Source organism: Glossina fuscipes, unplaced genomic scaffold (assembly GCF_014805625.2).
Source record: "Glossina fuscipes isolate IAEA_lab_2018 unplaced genomic scaffold, Yale_Gfus_2 0, whole genome shotgun sequence".
In the NCBI taxonomy this organism is placed as follows: domain Eukaryota; kingdom Metazoa; phylum Arthropoda; class Insecta; order Diptera; family Glossinidae; genus Glossina; species Glossina fuscipes.
Genome location: NW_023998414.1, coordinates 43844661 through 43868259, shown reverse-complemented (window position 1 = coordinate 43868259; position 23599 = coordinate 43844661). Strand labels below are relative to the sequence as shown.

Below are 23599 nucleotides of genomic sequence, written 5' to 3'. Positions count from 1 at the left end.
GACTTGTCATGTCTCTCGCAAATATATATATATATATACGTGCGCGTTTTTCTTATTCTTCTTTGGGTAGCGAAGCATGGAAATTCGCCACTTGTAGCCATTGCAAAAAGCCAACCAGCTAGAAACCGTCTATGGCATGACTGCTTAGATGCACTCTCAACAGATTGCCTTATGAAACTATGTCGACGCTCTTCGAGTTTTGTTTCTTTAATATATTAACGGCAAAAACCCCAGGCATTTTGCGTTTCTGCTGCCCGTACAGGATTCGCATTTCCCGCAAACCCCTGGCTTTCGTGTTTATATATCAGAAAGACCAAAAACATATACTTTGCGTTATTTATAATATTTCAGACGTTACACAAAGAAATATATTCAATTCTAAGCCTGTAGGCATGGAAGCAACCGTCAGCCTTACTAAGCAGTTGAGTCATGCAAAAGTCTATACTACCCTATTTCCTAATAATAAATAATCTTATATTCAATACAAGCCTATACATGTAGCTGCCCGTTCGTGGACCTACTCCAACTCTGCTTGCACCCGGCCAGGCTGAGTGTTATCAGCGTTTTCGTACCACGATTTCGTAAGTTTTACGCCGCAATTATTCGTAGTAGGCGTACACGATGTACTACCAAAGTTCCTTTTTTATATGAGGCGACACTTATCGCTCCACACCAAATAGGTAATCCGTATAAGATTATAGATTTTAAAATTCCGCAAAGATGTGTGCGTGTATGCAGGGATTAGTTAATAAATTTCTTATCTAAATGTTTGCATTTTAATGGTGTGAAAGAAAGTAGTTTGAACGTCTTTGGTTTCATTGGTTAAAATTTTTTAAAAATATGTAACAATATTTAAAAAATTTGCTTTAAAATATTTTTAAAAATAATTAACGAGAAATTTAAACGTCAAAGTACTTTAAAGACAATTTCTAAATACGCATTTTGATATATATATGTATATATATGCATATATATATATATATATGGTTCTTCATTGTTCTAAGCAGGCAAACAGGAAGAAGAAAAGATAACATATCTGTATCAAACGTATACCCATTCATTAGTGTTAATATTTTTCTATTCTAAACACGTTAACCGGCAATGAATATCCGTTCTTGTCATGTTTATTGTTCATAATAACACCTTCTTTGTAATTCTTGGTGAGCATAATAAAAAAACTATCGTCCATATATTTCCTTTTACTCTTTTTACTCTTCTCCTCTTTTATGTTTGCCTGTCTGTCTATTTAATACACTTGCACGTGATTTTATTACAAAATTATAGCATTTCACGCACTCATTGGAATTCCTAAAAAAGATCGATTTGAAAATAATTTTGCCACTTATCACCGAAGCCCATTGGATTTCACTAGTTTTGTAATATGCAACAATTGACACACGGAGCCGCCATAAGAAGGCGTATATGTTCTTTATAAAATTAAAATTCTTAACCGATCTATCCATATTCACTAATCTGTAGTTTTTCTTTTTGCTGCGTATTGTACGCCCATAAAAGTTGATATTAAACGCTAAAACTTAATGCGTTCGTATTTATGCCTTACACCACTTGTAGAGAATAAAGTGCGTTAAGTGTGCGTGGATATTTACATAAAAGCACTTAACACAGACGTAACTTTTGTTATACCGATCGAGTTGGAATCATTTCAGATTTAATAGCAACAAAGAAAAGATATAACAATCATAATAAAAGTTATTTATAGTGATTCCCAAAGAGGCGATCTCTTATTTTATAACGTTTTGTCGAAAACAACAATCGTGTTGTTCTCCTTTAAGCAATGGTCATTCGTCTAGAGATTAACTTTGAATATAAATAACTATGACTATGATGATCTTTATATGTCTACGGAAAGTTCTATCGAATTTTAATACGTGTCGATAATTTTGCTTCCCATATCAAAGTAATCAGTTAGCGTGCGTCATACAATGCCTTTCCAATTAGCGTCACCCGTGAGAACTATTTTTCAGTATTCTCCATCAATTGATTACGAAGCACAGTGTGAATAAAGTGCTGTGGATAGCAGCGTCCATTTAAGACACTGCATTTGATATGTGTTCCCTGTCAAATATGATTTGTCGAATTTCACTCCGAAAATAGAATGCGTCATTTAGGAACATCTTATTTAACGTACTGATCGGAGAATATAAAAGGACAACTTTTAATATCCTTCATATCTTAATTGCGAAGAGAAGTGCAATGGATGCACGTGCATTTAGGTGTCAATAGTCAGAATGGTCAGAAAGCAAGTAACGTGTTGTTTAATTATAAAAACTTATTGGGAAGTGAAGCTTTAAATGTTTGGAACTGCCAATGATGGCTTGCGAAGGTTTCACTCGCAAAGAAGGTTGCCCATTTGGGAAATAATGTTATTTTGCGATCCATATTGAAGAGTAACCCACTTTGCAATTGCAAAGGAATTCACCATTCCTCGTTCGGCTGCTCAGGAGCACATCAAACTTCTTCAAATTAAAATATTTAATATAATTTATGGTAGAACTTTCTCGCCATTCCAGCATATCAAATTTCAAAGGAATAAGTCTACTTTTAAGCTCTAACCCCATATAATATTCCTCGCGAATATGACGATAATTTCTAATCTGTAGTCCTTTATGATGAATACAACTGAAAAACCATTAGAGAATATTAAATTTAGTAAATTTGGACCTCTTCAGCTGACGTTTTGTACACCTTTCAATATGAGGACTTTCGTGTGAGGAGGAGTATCTCTTTACATAGAAGGCGGACATAATTTTTGGTGTATTGTCACGAAAGTTAATGAATAATTTCACAGTGCACAAGGTTCGATTTTCTAAATCGCTCTATGTAATGTCTGTAAATCTTCAAATTTTGCAGAAACATTGGAGCTTCTTGCACACAGATTATTACTGCAAATGGTGCAAATCGGTCATAGAGAACGCTTATAGTACAACGCAAAATGAGGACATCTATATTCTTCAATTCGATGATGCCGCATAATTTCGTTTTTTCCAAAATCTTTATAGTGCAAGCATGTCCATCTGGCTGTCTGTCCGTCTGGATAATGTCTGTTGTAAATATTCTCCTGACCGCAAAATTTAAACTGTCGACTTCAAGTTTAAGAGAAACATTGGAAATTCTTACATGCAGGTTGATATTGAAAATGGGCAAATTCGGACGAAGAACGCGCCTACAGTACTATGTAAAGTCAGACAACCTCTGTTTTTCAAAAGCAATAAAAAATCGGTTTTTTGATCATTACTCATAAACGAAAGCAGATAAATTTCTCTATTTTTGCAATTCATGAACACGATGCCTGAGCTTCGCAGTTTTCGTGAATCAAGGTTGGCACCCTTGGGTCAACCTAAAGTGTACTTATATTAATATTTAGCTCTTTATTGTCGAAGTCAAAGAATGAAAGGAAATCTTCCACATTTTATTGCCGTTTGCAGAGCTTTCCTCAAGTGTTTTATTAAGAAACAATCCCAAAAGATGGGATTTGATAACGATATTCGAATCACGTTCAGACACTTTGAAAATTTATTTAATCGAAATGTTCAAGGATGCGAATATGAATTCGAATTTAACTAGCAAAGACCCCTACCGTTTTCCTTAACAGAGCTCCGTTAATACCCTAGTAGGTCTCTGTTAAATATTCACAAATAAGATATAGTTGGATTTGGCAACCCATCCCGACCATATTAAAAAGCGTAAAATACTTTTGTGGATCTATATGAAAATACGTTTCAAACAAGTTGAACAAATCCAACTTCTGCTTACAGGAACTATTTTTAACGATTTTTTGAATTTCGGTATGTTATAGAAAAATAGACATAGAAAAAGACCCAAATTTGAGAAAATACCACCTGGATTCACCTATATCACGTGAACTTGTATGAATGCATCTGTCGAATGATTAAAAAAAAAAAAAACAAATTCAAACGGTAGGTGACTTTACAAATTAAATTACAATTTATCTTCATAACCTTGAAATATTCTATCTTGTATATTGTTTTAGATGGACTAATCTGAATTTTCCATTCCACTGCTAAACATCATTAGCATCGCATTAGATAGCATTGATTAAAATAAACGTAGCATGTCGGCTGTTAGCTTTGCTAAAATGGAGCGTGTAAATTGAATACAAAAAGCGGAAGTGAAGGCACCCTTGGGGTAGGTCAGCATTCATTTTTTTTTTTTCAATAGACGAAATACTGCTCACATTAACTGTCAAAAAGATCGATTTAGCAAAAAACCTTTATTAAGTAATTAATTGCTTTAAATGTATCATGAACGGACAATTACAAATATTTAGTTTTTAATCTAGTCCGTCATGATGGAATCGAATTCGTGGAGATGATTACTTTTATTCCTTATAGATGCTTTTAAATGTTCTGGAATATGTGAAATGAGTGTTCTCTTTGAAAACTCAGGCTTTTCTCCAGACGCACTAAAGGAATTACCTACATCAAATAAATCCCTATTGGGAATTTATGCTGCCTGCCTACCCTTTAAATGTCTTTAATACACACGAATAGAACTAGTTTTGTGTAGCTTTTTTGAGGCAACCGTCGAATAGAGCATTGAGTTTTCAATACTTCTACCAAGAAGTTAAGAGTTTACCATAAAGCTTTTCTAAATTGATTATGAATTCGCTTAAACAATTCTGTATTCTCTCGCGGTTTTCCACCACCATTTTGCTACACTTAAAAGTGAAAACGTCGATTACCTAGCATCGAAGCATTCGGCCATTTTTATTTCAAAATATTTGTAACAAGCAGGAAGAATGAATGGGGTCAGAGACCACATAAAATACATATATTCGTCATCAGCATCAAATCATCGATCGATTTAAACATACCTTCCTTAAATCATCAATGTATCTGTGACAAACGTGTTCCATCGTTCGAGGATGTCGCTACAATATTTGAAAGTAGATCAAAGCAAACTGGTCAAACGGCACGGAACGCCTGCTTGCCTCACATTACTCCTAAACTGCACTAGACAGACAACAAAAATCTCCACGTACATCCTGTAAATGACGCGCTCATTTTAATATTATAAAGTATGAAAATCTCGTTTCCTCGTTATTGCTTTTTTTTTTTTTTAGGTTTTTTTGTGTTTTTTAGGATAAATGGGTATAAAAAAAATCTCACCACTGCCGAATATTAACCTCTTGCTTACATGCAACGCTAAAGCACTCCTTGCCACATTGCCTGTTAAATTAATTTACTAGCATGTAGCGTTTCACTCACATACTAGTAGACGTTATTTATATATATATCCCTAATTGTGAATTCGGTTTATTTAAAGAGTTAAGGATGGGAATTCAATGGAATTCTGTGAATAAAACTAAAATTAAAAAATTGTTACAAAGACTTCTTAGGCTAACCTTTGATAATGAATTTTCCATTTAAATAAACGTGAAACTGAATGGATGAGTGTTTTGTGAATAGTTCAAGAGGATCTGCAAAATGCTTATTAATTTAAAAGCAGTTAAATTTGTTTTTATTTCTGCATTTTCTCAAAAAAGAAGAAAAAAGTGAAAGTAAACTTTTTTTTTTGCTCTTCTGTGGAATACCAAAATTTGTACGACTGGAAATGCAATTTTTTTTAACACTTAACGGCAACATAACTAATAAGAAGAGTTCATTGTCTTTAATACAAACGAAAGAAAATTTAGAGAAAGATTACCACAACGAAATACGTATATATTTGAAGAAATATTGCTGCACAATTTTACACTAATGAACTATTTTTTTTTTCTCTCTCTCTTTTACACCGTTTCACTCTGTTTCTCTTTCTCTCATTCTCTCTTTCTTTTCTTTTTAAACCTACTTACAGAGTCTGGGTATTTTGGCTTCAATACCCGCCGGTTTATTGATATTATCTCTGTTTGGTTTGTTATTGTATTTACTGACACGTTGCTGTGACCGCAAACCCCGCAAACCCAGTGCACAACGATGCCAAAGTTGTTCTTTAGTGATAATCACACTGATGACATGCGCCTCCATAGGTTTAGGTAAGTTGCAAACAAGCAAACAAGAAACTCAAGTTACACAACGAGACAGTATATATATACAGCATGTATAAGTAAACCGAAAACAGCACTCACGGAGCCAACTAATCCGCCAACCAAGCAGCTTAAGTAGAGCATCACCATCTTTTTCTCTAAAATGGTTTTATTTACGAAATTGTTTAACAAACTATTGTTGGTTTTTATTTTGTGTTGTGTATATTTTTTGTTTTTTGTTTTCTGTTTTTTTTTTTTTCGTTTCTTCTAAATTTATTCCATGTCTGTTTTGTTTTAATGCTTTCGCAATAATTTACCTATTTGTTCAGTTTGTGCTCTTGTTTTTAATTTTAGCAAGAGTTTCCAGCCAACTCTATATATATATATATATATTAAAAAAAAAAATATATATATATATATATATATATGTATACAAAGTAGAGAATATGCAGAAAATGCAGTAGAAGAAGTCTTCTGTTATGCAATCGTTGATTCCATAAAGAATAAAAAATGAAAATTTTGAAAAATATTTATAAAAAATCGAATGACAACAACACTAACAACAGCTAATTTGTGGCCTTTTATCTATCTATCTTTCTCTATTTATTTAATTCACTATCTGTATATTAATAAAAACACTGTATGACTGAATGATTAACTGACTGACTGACTAACAATCATCATAATTTTCAGTTTAGCGATATCAGATCAAAACGACAGAAAAAAAACAAGCCACCTTCACCACTACGACGAGCACTACCACCATCGTCACCATTACCGTCAGCATCAACATTAGCGTCCGCATCAGTTTCAGTAACAGCATTTTCTAGTTGCGACAACATTAGCAGGGCAAATCGAAATGATGTGATATATATATAGTGAACGCTCAGAACAGAGAATACAAAGCGCAGTGCTCTTTGTGCCATGTCAAGCGTATAAATGGTAGCGACTTACATATGTTTATATTGTCACTGACTTATTATTACAATCGTTCATATAACATCTCATCTTTATGCCATTATTCGTTTTCTACATTTTTTATCCTTTCAGGAACAGTGACAGTCAAACATATATATATAGGTATATATATATATACGCTTAAAAAATATATTTCTATATCTCCGTTATATATACGACAAGGAATTTATAAAATATTAAGAGCTAAGAGAATCTGCTTTAACTCAAGAAAAACGTAAACGGGGTCACATAAGTCTGTTTTTCGTATCTCGTTCCATATAAATATTCGAAAACGAAGTCAACGAAAGCCATTATATTATGATATTCTCCCGAAAACCGATGGGAAATATGTAATTCTTCAACAAGAAAATTTTCCTTACGATATTTCGACCATAATGATTCATCCGTTATGTCAGGATTCCCGCTCGGTGTAAGCATTTATGACGAGTTGATAGGTATACGATAGATAGGAGAATTATTTCTATCGAAGCGTATATATATGACATTTAGTAAGTAGTCGGCCTTGCTCGGCTGTAACCAGCTAAACTTATTTTTATCTGCTTTAAAAAGAAAATACCCATCGGGCACTGCTATGTCATGCCGTACTTTTGAGACATATTATTATTATGCCTACCTAACAGAATTCCTATTTTGTATGTTGGCTTAGAGTTTGGCGAAATCTGTTCCTCCAACTTGAATTTTCTCAATTAGGAGAATAAATGAAACGTTAAATACATTGATGGTACAATGATAATATTGCAATACGCGAATAATTTAGTATAATTAGATAACCTACTGAGTCAATTAACGAAAGCGTGATGTTCGAAATATTATTTATGATGTAAAACTTAAAGGCAAGTAAAGCAATTTCAATTTACGAAAAGTGATAAAAAGTGTGCAAAAAAAGGAACTTAAAGATGATAGCATTGAAGACCTTTTTATTAAACTGTTTTGAAATTAAGATAAATCAACGCAACCCGCAATCATCAGAAATGAACATTTCCAGGTGATAAGCTAAATGGATCGAATTTGAATTTGACATTAATTGGATTAACCATATGAAAAAGAGATGGAAAAGGGTCAGTTCAAATAATGACGTGAAAAAAAAAAGAAAAGAAAAATCGAATTTAATTAGCAAAGACACCTATCATCTACTTGACATCGCTCTGTAAGCCTCTTAATAGGGCTCTGTTCAGTAGTTTAGATAAAAATGTTGATGGATTTGGGAGACTACCTCGTCCAATTTGGAAGGCGTAAAATATTTTTGTTAACATCTCAAGGGATTTTCGTAACGATTCACGTGATATAGCTGAATATAGGCGACATTTCTTAGTTTGGCCGTTTGTTGCTAACATACCAAATTTCATAAAATTATTAAAAATAGGTTTGGAAGGCCCAACTTGAATTTGTTTAACTCGGTTGAAAGGTTTTTGTTCCCGATGCCGTCTATTAATTTAGCTTCCTAGGTGCAAGTAGGCCATTGTAAATGAAGGCATTACGGAACCGTGTTAGCTGATTTTCTGCCCCAAAACTTAGTGATTTGTCCATGGAGGAGTTCGTACTTAGCAGGACGTTGCTCTCCGACTTACAGCTCGTGAAATAATGACTTCGTTGCCTAGACCTATATTTTAAAAGATTCCAATCTCTTATATTTCATGTTCTGTGTCAGTAGGGACAGTTAATCGCAGAGCAGGTGTCTCTACATTATACCGCTTAGTACATTTTGTCGGTATTTTTGGGCAACACTGGCACAGGGAACTCCAAATCATTTCCATTTACGGGCACACGCGCTTTTTAACTTAGCTTCTCAATAATCATGGCATACGCACACCCTATATCATTTGCGATAGAATAGTACATTAAGTTTGCGCGGATGTATGCAACACCCAGAGCAACTTGAACAACTTTGAGCACACCTTTCAAGCTTCTCACTTTGTCTGTCCGTCTCAAGTCTCAGGTACCTTGATGAAATTGAATACGATGAAATTGCATGTGGTGCACGGTATTTAATGGTAGGCCGTGGTGCACTGTATGGTGTTTCGACTTGTATTTAATTGAATATTGCTGATGGTAGGAATGATGGAATGCATATTTGTTTTTTCTTTTGCCAAAAAGGCAAAGGAAAGGATAAAACTTACTAAAAGCTATTGACATAAACTTTAAAGTATGCTAAACGAGTATTGAAGTAATATTTGAAATTTTCCGTAGGTTTCAATACCGCCTTATTCATTCTTTTCTTTCTTTATTTTTTTTTTTCTTTCTTTCTTTCTTTCTGTCTGTTTTTTTCCCTGTAGGACTCTATGGCAATGATGACTTTCATAACGGTTTATTGCAAGCGTTCAGCTCCGGTAAACAAGTTGAGGGACTTGTATTAAGCCTAAAACGACAGGTAAGCTATAAAATACATGTGTACAAAAATGTTTATATATGTGTGCGTAAGTAAATCGATTATTAAAGTAAATCGTATTTTACATGCACAACATACGGGAATTGCACTTCATAGAGAAAATAGGTCATCACCAACTGGGCGAACAATGATAAGTAATTGGAAACAATTGCCTAAAAAATCGATAAAACGAGAAGAAAATTAAAATTAAATGAACAAATGTCATTCATTGTTACGTGTTTGTCTCATATCATCATAGTATAGAAATGTTTAATACAAGAAAGCAATGCTTCACTGCTCTCTTATAATAAGTAATACATTTATTATTTTTGTATAAAGACGAAATGTTACAACGCTTGGGCCACAAAGTGCAAACATAATTTTCTGCACTTTAATTTCAAATTAATTTTATTGAAAGAAATAGATGTCAATTCGATTGGTATGACCTCTTGTCAGCTCTGCGGTAAATTTATTTCTGGACGAAGCAGTGACTTAATTTACACAGGCCACAGGACTTTTTTGAAGTTCTGAAGCATTACGCCGTTAACGCAATTCTGTAAAGAGCGAGAAATGAATGATATCCAAGCGGAGCAAAGTCGTTGCTATACAGTGGATGTGTGCATAACAAGGACATTGAGTGTATGGTCGTCTACACTCATTGTTGTGATGAAAGGCGACGACTTTCCTCGTGATTAATTTTTGATGTTTGAACAGTCCGTAGGTTATTTGAATTGCATTAGGTATTGGTATTAGGGCGATACCAAACCATAAAACCAAAGCTATCTGTCAAAGCCGTCTATTGGGTGAAAGGCAACCCAAACTTTTCACTTCACTCTTTATTTCAGTCTCAACAATGTGAACACGTTACCCTGCATTAATATGCAATTTTAATAGCCGAAAACAATTTGAGAAAAGTTGTAGAAAATAATTTCTTTTTGAAATCTCTTTCTTCACTTTTCCCTCCCTTCTCCCATTCTCTTTTTATGTGTGAAATCTAAGTAACGTACATCCCATTTGTAGATAGAATCTACCTGCACTTGCAAGTCCATTGAAATTAGCGAGCTCGGTTGCAGAAGAGAAAGAGAGAGACAGAGAGAGAAACGATGAATTAATTGAAATTTTATACAAATATTCCTGGATTATGCAGGATGAACGTTACGAGGAGTTTATATGTATTGCATTCTTTACAATCTAAATAATATTTCCGCCTTCAAGAGCTGTGATATTTAAAAATCACTGTAATGCGAATATTATTCTTTTACTTCATTTTTTCTTTTTATTTATTTATTTTTTATTTATTTTTTTCCGTGTTTTATATTTTGAACTATGTCTTATCATTTCATTCGGCATTACAGCGTTTTCTCTTTCTCTCTCACACGCACGTCCGCCCTTCCTCTCTTAATGTATAAATTCATTTTGATAAACACGGCACACACAGTCAGCAGAATTATTTATCGTAATATTATTAAAGCTTTCTTGTTATTACGCAAAAAAAAAGAAAGGAATTTCTCATATCCATCGCCCAAGTTTGGAGGTACGCTGAAATGTATATGTATGTGTGCAATTTCAACCAGATGGGCCGGTAACAGTTTCAATCCAATTGCACCATAATGCCACACTACAAACATCTGCACACAGCCCCTTCTTCATTAGCGCAAACTGAAATTTTTATGTTCTTCGTCTTACCAAATCTTGTCATGCCCGATTATCAATTGTTTCGCTCTCTGCAGAACTCTTTTAAGCGTGTGATGCTGACTTCAAAGGAGAACTTGATACAGTTTTTCCGACAGAAATCGCAAATGCTCTGTAGTAACGGTTTTACCAGATTATCGACCAAACTGGCATATATTTGATTTTTAATAAATTCCATTTTAAATATGAAAAGTGAACTGGACTTTGATTAAAGAAAGGCACAAGTTTAGGCAATCATCCGATACATACAATACTAGCACATGAGCTATAGAAATGAAGCAATTTCAAAGAAAAGGAAAATTTTTTGTTTATGTGTTTGCTACAATTAAAATAATTATTGTAAGAAGGATTTCGGTTCATGGTCCTTGCTTATAGCGAAAACGCCGTTTTTCTGCTATTAAACGGAAATGTGACGAACAAAGTCAGACAGGAAGTATGCTTTTTGTTTGTTGATATATATTATTATTATTTATTTTTTTTTTGGGCCACATATCTATGCAAAGAGAATACCACATCATTATTCATTGTTACACATATAATCGTACAGGGTAAGGTGTATCCTAAATAAATAGGTTTAGTTTTTTGGAATATAAAGAAATTTGCAAAACAAAGTTTCAGTTTCCCTTACATAAGTTTTCCTTCGTCTACCTATGCAAAGAATTAACTGCGTTATATGCGTTTGTGTTCGTATGTGCCTGTACGTGTGGATGTGCATGCTTATGTGCAGACGAAAGTTTCAGAAAAATTCTCTGAAAGGTTAAAGAGATGAAGAAACGAAAGAAATGAATGAAAAAAAAATCTCATTAAAGTAACTGTCGCACGTCTTTCTTAATTTTTATGATTATTCCCGCTCCTGCTGTTGATCTGCTTTATCTTTTCTTTCTTCCGTTTGTTTCTTAAAGCGAAAAACCAGTTTTTGTTTATTTTAACCCCTTTAAACAGTTGTGTACACGCACACAAACAAACACACAAATAAACACATACAAACGCCCAAATACCTATACACACCTCAATGTAAATACATTTGTATTGTAAAACAACAACAACAACAACAAAAGTCTCGGTAACGCATACAAACCGGAAATTTGTGCCAACGACCGGCAGTAACATACAACAACGGCAGCAACAGTATTAACAATGAAACAGTATATAGCAATAAAAAACCACCTACACTATGCACAGGTTTACTTCTTCGTATACACCACATATACACAAATGTTTAGATACTTTTATGTAAAGTTTGTAAAGAAACGAGGAAGTTTAATTTCGATACCAAATGTGCATTTGAAAAGTTGCAAGTATATGTGCTTGTACATGCTATATGCATGCATGTGCATAAATGTATGATTGCATTATATGTATACCTCTCAAGCATGATTACAAGCATAGGTTTTTCTAAAGTTTTCAGTTAAATAGAAGTTTCTGCGTGTGTCTGCATTAATATATTTATAGGGTTGTTCCTGTCTATTTTAACTAAGTCAGTAATGTATCTAATTCACTACAGTCTGTAGTTTTCTTGTAATATTTTGTTACGTTAATCCAAAATAATAACTTTTATTCCATTACTTGAATATATATATTAATAGCATAAGTGATTTAAATAATGATTTAATAGGATTTAAAATAGAAAAAAAGAGGAAATGGAATAAGCAAACTGCAAAATCCGACGATATAGATTAATCGTTTGAGTACCAGACGGTTTTGAAAAAACACTCTCGAAAAATCCCAAGCAGCGCGATCGCGCTGTTTAGACTTTATGTCGAGAAAAGCCAGCACATTTCGAGCATTGTCGACAACTGACGGTGCCTTACGTATTGTCGAAGTCGAGCGCAATACAATTACAATAGTACTACAGTAGTGCAATAATATATTACAAAATAAAAATTTCTATTTTGGTGTTGTGTTTTCTATAATTTTTGTGGAGCAAACTTGAAATATTTATTAACAAACAATTTAAATGCATTTAAATACATAAAATTAAACAAGCGCTATGGCGCCGCTTGGTATTTCTCGACATCAAACCTAAACAGCGCGATCGCGCTGCTTGGTACTCAAACGGTCAAGAAAAAGATGAAGATTAAAAAAGTAAAATTAAGACAGCCATCTTTGCCATAGAGAACGAATCTTGTGTGCGTAGCATTTCAAGTAAATCTATTAAAATTTTAACTCAGAACTAACTTCTAATCGACAGGCGGAAAAATCTTCTGACTGACTGCTTTTTGTTGATAGAACTGAATATGTCTTCTTCTAGTTCAACCACTCTTTTTGAATGTCTTCAAGGTTGATTATTTCGACAATAGAGAAAGAGAGACATTGCACAAACATAGGGTCAAGGAAATGGCTGAACCAGCTCTGATCCAAAAATAATAATAATTAAGAGTTAAAGTATATAAATAAGTTGTCATCGGTCTACTTAAGAGATTAGCTTATCAATAAACATTTGCCAAATTGTAACTTCTCCCTATAGAAGTTACAAAGCTATCCATTAGCTTTATGCAACAGCATTAGCCAGCCCGCCGAAATACAGTTTTGCGAAGTTTTAAACAAACCAGGCAGGGAAAGTCTGATTGTTTAATACTCAATTCAAAGACAAGATGCGACACAATATCGGAAATGTAAAAAACAAAGAACCGTTAATGAAATTTGGTGCGTCTAGTGCTGCCACCGAGCGCCTACAACAAATAATGCTATTAACCGATATGAAAACTGTTTGCGATTTGTGAAAGAGTGTCAAGTACGACGACATTTGGCCTCACATTGCAAAACTCGACCAGGAAATGGTACTTGTACTGAAGTATTCGCTAGGATTTCCCTCTTTCCTTTACCGCTGTTCTAAACAAATAACTTATCACCACTTATCAGTGGGTAGCGCTTCCATTCTTTCGACGATATTAATACAATGCGTCTCCTCAAAGCCTCAAAACACGAAACGAAACTCACATATCTCATCTGTTGAAGATAGGAAAGCGTTTAGCGATCGGCAATGTTTTGAATGTATGTTCCTTGTTTAATAAGGCTTCTCATTCATACGAAAGCCGGTCGTGACTTTTATTACTCGGTCTGGCATGTAAGTCGATTGCCCCACAACCGTACATTAGAGATCGATATCAATATTAAGGGAATACTCTTCACTCATATGTCGATGTGCCGCATATGTTACACAAAAGAAAAATTGCACCATCGTTCAACTCGGGTGCTGCAATTTATAAATTGTTTCTATGTTTGCACGTTGCTACCTTACGTCTGTTTCGAGAGTGTGCGAACTGCGATAAAAACAGTTATAACGAAAGATCTGCTTTAAGTCTTCGTTAGCAGTCTGATACTATTCAGAGAAACTTGACTTTTTCATTTTTTAGCTTGATATGGACGCACCTTTCATTATATCCATCAGCCCATTATGTCTGTCCGTCTAATATCTGCGCATGCGTCTGTATTCTATGCGTCAATCGACTTTTACAAATGGTTAAACCAAACACAAATCTATGATACTTGATCTGGGGATGCAGATGACGACTCGCAGAAAGATTAGGACAAGTCAGTAATGATTAACATAAGAATGTCGCAATGAAATTCGGTATTGCTTAAAAAGCGATTATATACGTATGCAAAATATTGTCAGACCAAACATTGTAAAAATATAGGCTCATCTAAAGATCTTTTAGAATTCTAAATAAAGTCTATGTTATTTTAAAAATCACAATTCATGAACTTAATACCAAAATAGGTCCGAGAAATACATTAAATCGAAAGGCGGCAGTGTACGTTAAAATGTTATATTTGAAAGTCACGACGTGTTTCAAAATTCATATTTTAATCTCAATTCACATGGCTTTTAAAGTGTAAATAATAAATGATAAATTGCTGAAGGGAAAGAAGAAGGTTATGAAAGAAAAAAGTTAACTGATCGCCTCTAAGCTGCGACGAGAGCATCTCTTACATGCATATCTAGATATTGCGACCGAAGTGAAAATATTAATACAGACCCATTTTCTGATGGCATTCGTCTACATGCAATGACATCCATCGTATACATGCAATCATACATAAAATCAGATGCAAAGGCATTTCTCCAAATCACAATTATAACGGCACTTAGCATACTTTTGAGCAGACAGAAATGTGTCATACAATACAAACTGAATATTTATTAGGTGCGGAGTTGCAGCAAAAAATGCAAAGAAATATACATAGAAATGCAGTGGCAGCAGTAGTAAAACGGAACACACGTATACACGAACGTCAAAATCAGTGAATGCAGGCAACGTTTAAGGCAACATCTTTTTCGTAACACTTTCTTACATACACATATATACATATAGCAAAGCCAAGAGGAGAGAAGCCCACGTGCATGTGTTTATGCCCATCAGACAACACTATCTCTCACTTCCCTACCTACTATCTGTAAAAGAAATATAGAAACAAGTAAACATTTCTTTCAAAAAAGTCTTTCTATTTGAATGGCTTTGGCTTGAAAAAAAATTCAACGTTTTTATAAAAAGAAAATGCGCTTAAACTTTGAGATGATAAGGAAAACCGGAAAATAAATAGCACTAAAATATCCAAGTCCATGTGCGTGTGTGCGCTCATATATGAAAAGAAAAACTCTTCTTTATTTTTTCTTTTTATTTATTTATTTTACATTTTTATATGTAACAAGTTGAGAACTTTCTTCGCCTTTTTTACAATCCTCCCTTTCATTTTACCATAAATAGAAAAAAAAAAAAAAAATAAAGAAACGTATAAAATTGTGTGTGTTAAAAAACATTTAAAATTTATTAAGCAGTTTCCTTTAGAAAGCGCATACACGTACATCAAGCCACCTACCGGTCGCAACACAAAAGAAAGCCCTTCACAATAAATCATCATCGGTTCTTAAAAACAAACAGAAAGAGAGAAAGAGAAGAAGAAGAGAAAGAAGTATGTGTCTCATCGTTTACCATCTAAATATTTATATGTGTGTACCGTCATTACTCAGCAACTCGACTGCTTACGTTGATTGTTTGTTTTCATACTTGTGGCTCTGACTGTATATAGAGCAAATTGGCTTCATATAAATTTTGGATATTTTTGATTTAGTTCAGCTTTCTCGTTTCAATAATCTCGAAAGGCAAATAATTTGTAAAAGTTCTCTCTTCTCCAGTGTTTCCAACTTTTGCGCAAAAAAAGTTATACTCGTCCTAAGGAGAATCTTATGCATACACATATAAATACAAATAATAGGCCACAATTATGAATGGAACTGCTCTGTTTGAACCTTTTTTACGTGTATTTGCAATATTTCCATTACGGTCGCGTCAGTTGATTGCTAATCACGATCAGTTTTAAACTCGCGTTTTGATCATCAGCTAAGGATAAGCGAGCTGAATTTTAACATTCGACGCCAATATTTATGACAACAACCGGAAATAGATACACAGACTGTAAACAATTGCCAGCGGATTTAGATTCATATGCATGGATATGCGTGATGGCGTCTCTTTTGCACATTTAATAAAGTTAGTAAGTTTAAAAAATATATATATGGGGCGAGAGGATCCTTGGCTATAGACCTTTACATAGATCTAAACTTAGGCATAACAAACTTATAGACCAATTCACTATTCTACATCGGTTTTCATTGGGAGTGTTCCTAAACAGAAAAGGGTGGTATGATCGGAAGCACGAGACTTGAGCTTGCAGCCCGTTACAGACTACGTCGTTAAGCGTCTGTCCGACACCCGTCAAAATAAACGGCTTCAGAGGTCTGTGTGAGCATTGAAAATATTCGACCATCGGTAAACAATACTTTCAAATAAAAATTCTCAATCGAACCAATATCAAAATCTAGCTACATTCAAGGATCATAAAGATTGCTTAACCAGAATTGAAATACAAGGTTATACGAGGTGTTAATGCAAACATCGCAGTGGTCATCCAAACGAGCTGATCAAGTTGGAAATAGTAAAAACAAGCTGTAACATAGCATTGAACGGCCATTGACTGAACAGGTAATCTGCATCGCATATTGACTGAAATAACGACGAGGCAACCGTGCGCTGCGCTGCGTTTGCTTACAGAAAATAACAAATAAAATCGTAAGGCTATCTTAATGAACGTGAAGCGATATCTCATAACACAAAGGTAACATAATAATTTGAAAGGGGAGAATCGTGCTCCATGTTGCTAAGTTCAGAGTATTTATTTTTTGTTAGAGACACACGTGCAATAATTGGCATTGATTATCTACAAAAATGGAAAACAATATACAACGAGTGTTATTCATATTTAATGCACCGTTTGACATATGGAATCGAGAAAAACCAAATTCTTATGAAGTGAAAGTAAAATTCGACTTTCTTTCTTTCCAAATCGCTCTGTTTGCCTAAGTTCGAGCACCCTCGGTTTCTAAGCTGGAGAAAAAAACGGAGAAAATATGCGGTGGAGACTACGGCTGATAGGCGTTTCGTTATCAAAACTGTTGAATATCGCTTCTAAACTTTCTCTCACTATAAATATGGCTGATAAAATTTCGTGCAAACAAAGAGAGAACGAAAATTTTTCCCAGACTTTTCGCGTTTTCTTTTTTAGACCGGGGGGCATGTATGTTATGTAAGTCATATGAATTTTTATCCGACGAAGTTCCAAAAATGATTCCATTCCATCCAAATTTTCCCTAATCAATTACAGTTCGTCAAAATACTACTTTTTAGCGTTTTTTGCCACGAAGTATTAAAAATGAAAAATTTTTTTTGCAAGTGCAATCTTATATGGACTCGCGGTCGTCAAAATATTCATCATTGAGCCAAAACATGTTACTTGTACCAAGTTTGATCGGCATGCGTCTGGGTTGCATATCAAACCAATTGAGCAGAAAGACTGACAGGCTTAAATCGATTCAGAAACTGACTCTTAATTGATTGTGGTCGATTCACCCGGCCCCAGGGTGCTTTCACAAAGTTAGTATATACCTTCGAACAAACGCACGCGCGCACCCACACACACACACACACACAAAACGCTAAAATTGTAATATACTTTTAAATATTTTCTCTCATTTACTTATATAACATATATAAAAAAATAAATAAATAAATAATATAATATTAAATCACATGAATATTTAATTAAATTCTTTTTCCTAAAACAACAACCGCAACTCATTAATATGCGCTTTTCCGTTTAAAATATTAATGCAAATTTTTACTTAACTTTTGTCAGCGCATAAATCATAAAGTTTACTATGCGCCACGCACACATACGCACATACACACACAGGCGCAAGCACAAGAGCACCTGCAATATTTACGGAACGTAACGTCAAGGGGAAGAGGGAAAGAGAAGTTGGGATTTTTTTTTTGCCGAATTAACCTTTAACTCTTCACAAATTAAATTTATTATCACGTAAACTTGCAATTGCGGGTTCTTGGCCTTGCATTCGCATTTATATTCATATTCACATTCAAAGCACTTAATTAAAGTAACCAGTTTCTCTTTTGAACACTTATACGTAATTGAGCAAACATTAACTTTAATTGAAAAATGGCGATGCAATCTTTCCTCTCTTACAATATTTCCTTTGAAAATTGATCATTAAAATCCTTATTGTCTGCAATGTAAGCATTTTTTCTTTTATTTGTTTCTTTTTTGCGTGACTATTGGGATCAGCGCTGCATTAAAGAAAAATATTATTAGCAATCAGCAACTATCTTATTCTGGTTGATGGATAAAACACAAAAGAAAAAAAAAAATTAGGAAAACGAACGATAAGCTTTTTTTTCGAATTAAAGAATCATTTCTAAATTTACAATAATTCCAAACATTCAATATAAAACTGATAATAAGACGTTGAAGAATAACAAGTTAAGTAGTCTGAAAATATTAGGTGTTTGCAAAAATTTTGATCACAGAGTTCTACAGATAAAAATGATGAAGGAATGGTAAATATCAGTGTGTACAACGGTTGAATTCGATGGTTTTGACCTACCTCTACATAAAATAATAGTTTTCCATTTACTACTGTTGATTAGTTCCATGACCCTAACCATGGTACGCTCAAAATTCTCCTTCTTGCAAGTTCATTAGTTTTGTTGTTTAATTTGAAGAAATCTGCTGTTGAAGCCGCCCACCAACCACCTTCGGAAGCTTAATGCGATGGCGCTCCATCATATCCCTTGACTGAAAATGCCATTTTTTGGCCACTTATTGCATGAGTTGTTCCAGATACACTGTTGCAACTCGAATGGGAAGTTCTGCCACACCCAGCGTACTCACACGACATGGAAGCAGGATCCTGATTTCTTACTCGGTTCGGATCGGTGCATATCAATATAAATTCTTTCGGCATAGTATTGACATGGTGCCAAATATATTGCAAAATCTTGTAGAAAATTATGGAAACTATTTTGATTAATATACCTGGAACCGATTTCTCTCGATAAATGCCTTTTTCAAGTGAAAAAATGATCAAAACTTTTGCAAACAACTAATAATTTCCAACATACCTTCTCCATGGCCACCATAGTTACATAGTTACATTTGATGAATCCACCTCTTTCTCAGCTCAATTTTGAACGAATTTTTCAATTTGACAACACATTAACAAGTCAGCTTCTCGCCATAAGCCCTCTAACACCTGATATATCCGTAAAGAAAATTATCCATTCTCTCCAACGATACATCATTTTGATGGCCAATTTGTTAATAATTTTTGTCAAATAAATTTCTCACAAAATATTAAAGTTCAAAAAATCGATTGTTTCGGTATCAATCCTCCGATAATCTGCCGCCAATGGCTAGTGTCGCTAAACAGGTGGTGGTATCACTTTATCATCCTCGCGTCAGCAATGGTTTCAAAAAAGCTCTGAAGCTCCCTGGGAAGCAACATCAAATTTTAAAAGCCGTAGAATCTAATAGGTCGAAAAAAAAAATATTTTCGTATGACAATTTCAGTATGATCTTAATAAATGCTACGTCAACGAAAACGTTCATGACGGTTTGCTTTCTTTTTTTTTTGCGTTAACTCAGTCGTAAGTGATTGGGTTTTGAAAGCCTTTGCCTTCCATCGCAGCAAAACCATTTTTAGTGCGATGACAAAAGTAGAGAGAGGTTGGCTAGGAAGACCACTTACTACATGTTTCGCTTTCTGCAAAACTCTCTCGAAAGATTTAATTGATTGATGTAATGATTTTCAAAAGGGTGTATGAAAATCACTTGGTTATGTTTTAGCCAGAGTAAATATTAGACGTAGTATAGCGTTGGTATTATCCGTAAAAAAGAGAAGAAAGAAAAATGTTTTTTAGCATCGGTGAGAAAATTCACGAACTTTTTCCCGGGTCTAATCTATTGTTGCGATAAAATATTGCGTTTAGTTTTTTTCACAATTTTCTCTAATTTGCCCACTGTTTATTCTCTGCGCTCGAAGCATATCGTAGATGTCGGTCTATCTATATGTGTGTAAAAGTATCGACCAGAAAGTAAAACCAGAGCAATGCCCCAAAGCTTAGCTGAAAACAATAATGAAAAGTTTTCGTCGTGCATTACAATGCATAACGATCTAGAGTAAAAATAAACAATAAAACTGAAAACTTTTTTTCTAAAAACGCGGAGAGGAAAACTTTATTTTTCTTCTCTTTTTAATTATTATATTATATATATATATAATTAACCATTGAGCAATCAAGCATATGAGGAAAATAGAACAGAATTGGAATAGAAAAATTGAAAATTAAAGAAAAGCGAACCGATAGTCCGTGTAGAAGGTTTTAGTCGACTTTTTCTCATTACTTCTGAAAAAAATTCCGTCTTTTCGTCTATTCGAGAAGTAGTAGTCATAGTGTGTACAATTTTTGAGTATTAATGCCGCTACTACTATATACGTAATCTTAATTAACTTAATCCGCATATCACAATTAATTAATTCACTCTGTTGATGGTCATAATAAAACAAGTAAGAAAATTAAATTCGATCGGGACCGAACCTTTTATACCTATTACCGTTTTGCCTAAAAAAAGACAAAAGAAGTAAAAGAACAAAATTCTCATGCTCTATAATATGGAGCGGGCGCAATTGATTTTCTCAGTTTCGAAAATTAAAAAAAAGCCGATAGCCTTAGATGCTAGTGCTTTTAGGAGCTTAGTCTTAGAATTTATTTCTCTGGCGAAATTAATAATAATAATAATAATAATAATAAATCCGAATTCTGTTGCAAATTTGTAAGCGATATTTCCGTTTTCGCTGACGGGAGAATGTTTACCACAAATACTACAAAGTTACTCAAACAGACAGATAAACGGATGGACAGATGGACATGTTTCGGTATATTCCAAATTTGAGACTGGTCAAGAATTTGTATACTTTATGGGGTTTTTAAAGCTGGTCTCTGCGTGTTATAAAGATATTGAAAAAATAACTCAATTTTGATACACTCTAATATTGGGTAGGCATGATCAATTTTTCCCATTTTTGTACACAGATGCTACATCATTGACCATAGAATTTGCGTTCAAATTTTTGTACATTTATTTGCTATGTGTAATGAGCGAAAAATCAATTTTTCATTCCTTTTTGTACGCTTATTCTACGACTAATGTGGCCCCTTTTCAATGCCATCCTGTGTGCAAGAACTTCCGATGTTTCTGCCAAATTGAAAGTCGATAGCTTTGTTTTTGCGGCCAGAAGAATTTTAACGGACATTGTACGAACGGACTGATCGATCGACAGACGGAGAGACGAACATGCTTAAATCGATTTAGAATTTGATGCTGATCGAGAACACATATACGTTGCAGGATTTCTGATGCATCCTTCTGGGCGTTGCAACTGTTTTGAGAAAATGAATATACCATATACTCATCCTTCGGTGAGGGGTATAAAAACAAAAAAAAAAATCTATGATAAGCGTTCAAAAAGTATAAAATTGCAACCTTTTGTGAATTTTACTCGTTTTCATAGCTAAGATAAAAGACGAAAAGCATCCTATAGCTTTTGTGATACAAACTGTCCAGCCAAACATCCGGCTAAGCAATAAATTTTAGGAGGAAGTAAAAAACTTAAGTAGCAAACGTTCAATGTTCCAGCGAAGTGATATTGTAGCTTTTTTGGCCAGAAAGTCAACGAATTGTTAGGGCTAATTATCATGCGACGGATATAGAGGAACAAAAATGATTTTAGCTTAACGAAAGGAAAGGAAAAAATTGAAATATTCTTTTAAATAAATTGATTTGAAATTTTTTAATTAATCATTTGTTCAAAGAGATTTGCGTATTGTCTACTTTTTCTTAGGAAGAATAATTATAACAACAAAAATCAAGCTGCAGTCATGTTATGACAATCTGAAATGCGAAGGAGCTTCTCTTTAAATTTGTTTTTTTTTTTTTTTTTTGTTTTTAATGCATGTTGAACAACCGCTAAAAAGGAAGGCGGAAGGGTCACAGATATTTGTTATAAAGAGCTTTAAACAGGACATTAATGTCTTCACATCTTTTTCTGCAGTGGTTGTTCATTTTCGTCTAACTTTAGAAAAGTTGGAAACTATTGCAACAGTTTTTTTTTTCTTTTTTTAATTTTATTCTTTTTACTTTTTATTCTATTGTACGGTTAGAAGGGTTTGCTTTCAAAAACTCGGTAAAAGTTCCTCTGTTTTAATTGCACACAATGTCCTTCCTGGCAAGATATTCATGGCGCTAAAGTATACTAATTGATGTTGTTGTTGCCCATAGCAAAAGCACTGACCAACTGACTCATACTCACACCACTTGATTGTTTACTACAACTCGGTAATTTGGTTTAGGGATAATTGACATTTTTCGGTTACAAATATATTTATGGTACGGCTTACGTGTCAAACTAAGTACTTTTGTTTTTTTGTTTTTTTTTTTTTTTTTTTTTAATCTTTATTTTACCCAATCAGAAAGTAATAAAGGAAAAGCAGAGTCAATAGCCTGGCACTGATTAACGATTCTATATATATGCTACGTTATTTGGTATATAAAAACGGAAAACTACAGACTTGAAAATAAAAACGTTGAAGCAACATCTTTAGATGGTCTCGAGTCGTAAAATTGCATTTAAAATCTATATATACTTGTGTTCAATGAGAGATTTGTTGCTTATTTTTTTTTTTCTAATTTAGCCAAATAAAAGCATTGAATAATAAATAGTATATGCAATGAGAATTAGAACAAAAACTTAAGACGAGATCAACGAAAGCAAATGAAAACGTTATGGTCGGTGAAAGTCGTCAATGCCACCTAATAAAATACTTCAGTTATTTTGATTATAAAATACTATAAGAATAAAATCTTGTTGCTTACTTACATGGGAATCTTTGTATGGGAGCAGTCCTAATTTGCCTCTAAACCAATTTCCATATCATAAAATACTAAAAGTAAAACCTGCTTATTATATTAGAGGTTTATCTCTCGTGAGAACGTTTGAAATAGAGACGATTTCAAAAATGGCCGTATCCGATCCCAATACAACTATTAAATTGAGAACACATGTAATAGACGAGAACATTTATTTCACGTAAAGACTTTCTCAAAAAAGGCTTCTTTTCTATTTTCAACAGAATACCGCA

At 33.9% G+C, this 23599-nt stretch overlaps 1 protein-coding gene across 2 annotated transcripts in view; it reads left to right on the top strand.

The window, feature by feature from the left end:
• Positions 1-23599, top strand: part of LOC119644579 (protein tweety-2-like) — a 61650-nt gene that overhangs the window by 27940 nt on the left and 10111 nt on the right. For both annotated transcript variants that reach the window (XM_038044175.1, XM_038044176.1), the window contains exons 4-5: positions 5839-6016; positions 9259-9353. In XM_038044175.1, the coding sequence (XP_037900103.1) occupies positions 5839-6016; positions 9259-9353 (273 nt within the window). The remainder of the gene's footprint in view (positions 1-5838; positions 6017-9258; positions 9354-23599) is intronic.